General features: G+C 43.7%; 1 protein-coding gene across 1 annotated transcript; it reads left to right on the top strand.

Moving 5' to 3' along the window:
- The first annotated feature begins 773 nt into the window (after nucleotides 1-773).
- On the top strand, nucleotides 774-1,404 carry LOC120668653. Its single transcript, XM_039948394.1, has one exon. The coding sequence runs from the start codon at nucleotides 814-816 to the stop codon at nucleotides 1,240-1,242; it is 429 nt and encodes a 142-aa protein (XP_039804328.1). The 5' UTR covers nucleotides 774-813; the 3' UTR covers nucleotides 1,243-1,404.
- Nucleotides 1,405-2,401: the final 997 nt, after the last annotated feature.

Here is a 2,401-nt window from a genome sequence, read left to right as displayed (position 1 = left end):
GCGATTTTCAGCCGAATTAGTCTGTTGGTTTGGGACATCAAAGCATTGGATGCTCAGCAGATCTTCTCTACTCGATCCCACTTTTGTCGCTCATCCTGGTGACGTGGTGGCACCAACACCTCAAGATCATCGACCAGCATTGCATCCCCTCGGCTAGGTCCCAAACGAATATCATATCCGTAAGCATGGCATTTGTTGTACTTGTTTTGATCTGATGCTAACTTTGTTGGAGTAGTTTGCTTGGGTGGCCATAGTGGTTGTTGTTTTCGTTGATCGATGTGTGGTTGTTGTTTTCGTTGATGGATGTTGAAGTATAAGTGAATTGTCCATATCTTCTCATCAGTTTAAGTTTTTGGATTGAATTGATTGGCGCGTGCAACTCAGTACTCGATTTCTTAGGATCGGCGATTAGCGTGCTGCTTAGTCTGAATTTCTGTTTCTTCTTTTTAATATAATCTACAATCCTTCTATCCGCTTTGTTTCAGAAAAATCAACTGTTCTTGCTAGATGCCGAGAAAAATGTTCAAATTTTTGTACAAGTGAGGTGAACCACCGTACATTGCTGCATTGAGTGTGCATAGCTCCAAACGCCTCGCGACAGTTTCTAAAACGGTGATTACGTGCGTGGGTCCATACGCTGTGTACGTCCGGCATCACACCGTGGCCTACCACCTGCACCTGGCCACCTACTCACCTGACCTAACTCTCCAGCCAGCCATGGCGGTGAGCTCTCAAGGTTGCCATGCCAGCGCCACTATATATAAGCAAAGGAAACCACAGCTCGATCGCCTCCAAGCAGAACGCGCGCGCACCATGCTCCATTTGATCACCAACGCTGTAGCCCGGCAGAAACGGCGGCAGGCCATGATGATCCGCCAGGCGAGCTGCCACGGCCGGAAGCCGGGAGGAATGCGGCGTAGACGATGGGGGCTGCGCGTGCGCGGCGGCGGCGGCGGCGGCGGCGGCGTCCGGCTGGGCCTGCTGCTCCGGCTACGAGTGCGGCTGTCCGGCGTCGTTGGCCTGCTCCTTCGGAGCGTCGAGGAACTCAGGCGCCGCCCCGGAGGCAGGGCCTGCAGGTGGTCGTCGTTGGCGCCGAGAGCGCCGGTGCCTGCGCAGTGCCGCCACGGCCGGCGGCGCCCGGAGTGGGACGAGAGCTCCTTCTACGCGGAGGCCATCGCGGACTGCCTCGAGTTCATCAAGAGCAGGTCGTCCTACTGTCCCGTGAATGGTGGTAGGGTTTAGTGTTCTTTTTTTATTTCTTGTCTTGCTGTCACATAATTTGTCTTTTTTGGTTTGTAGCCTTCTTACTAATCAATGTGACAATTGTACCTATATTTCTATGATTGATATGAAATAATTCATATATATGTAAGCTAATCAAGTTTAGGCTGTAATTGCTCCTTGTACTTGTTATACAACAAACAATGTGATGTATATGGTCTTTTCAAGTTGTTTCCTAGCCTAATAATGGTCTTCCTAAGGGTGGTAATCACTAAACTCGTCAAATTTCAGAAATATATTGAATGATCTAACTAGCGGCAACTTATGACTTTCTTTTCCAAACCGAAGCTGAAGCTATGCCAAGCATTTCAACCGTCAAAGAAGAGAGAATGTAAAATTAAGCAACTCGACCTATTCCATTCAAATATTTATGCTTTTAAAGAACCACAAATATTTAAACAAAAGAGAGTTGGTGGTGTACCTAAGAGTAACTCCATCAAACCCTACAAATAAGCCTTCATCTTAAATTTGAAGAGTGGGATAAAAAAAATACTCCAGCAGACCCTCTACTAAAGCCCCTATTTTGAGGAGACCTCTTTCTTCACCCTCTATTCCTGGAGGGTCTATATGGAGCTCCATATCCACGGACAAATGGGTTCCACCTTTTAGATTAAAAGAAAAGGGTGAGATTTAGAGGACGCTAATGGATGATCTATTACTAATTGAAGGCTCCTTTTAACCCTCCATGTGAAGCCATAAAAAATCCTAGGTGGGGACACTCTAAAAAATAGAGAAATCCTAAAAATTCTCAGAAAAATTAGAAACACCCCGCTGTCAATCCAACAACTCTAATTCATAATAATCACAGAATCTATTATATTTCCTTATAAATTATCCACCTATCATTATGAAAATAGACTAAAATAACCCTCTAAACATGTATCTATATTGCTCACCTCTACCATTATAAGAAAATCTAAAGTAACCCTGGCCTTAATCTTCATGTAAATTATCCACATGTGCCATTATAAAAATAATGCAAATAACCCCCTAAATTTGCATATAAATTATCCAAATATGTTATTATTAAAAATTAAATAACCCCTAAATCACCAACATAAAATTCTAAATTACTATTTTTATTATTATTAATATAGTATTTATGATATTACCTATATAA

The sequence above is a fragment of the Panicum virgatum genome, chromosome 4N (genome assembly GCF_016808335.1).
Source record: "Panicum virgatum strain AP13 chromosome 4N, P.virgatum_v5, whole genome shotgun sequence".
Taxonomy (NCBI): domain Eukaryota; kingdom Viridiplantae; phylum Streptophyta; class Magnoliopsida; order Poales; family Poaceae; genus Panicum; species Panicum virgatum.
The sequence above is the reverse complement of the archived record's forward strand: the minus strand, read 5'-3'. Positions and strand labels throughout refer to the sequence as shown.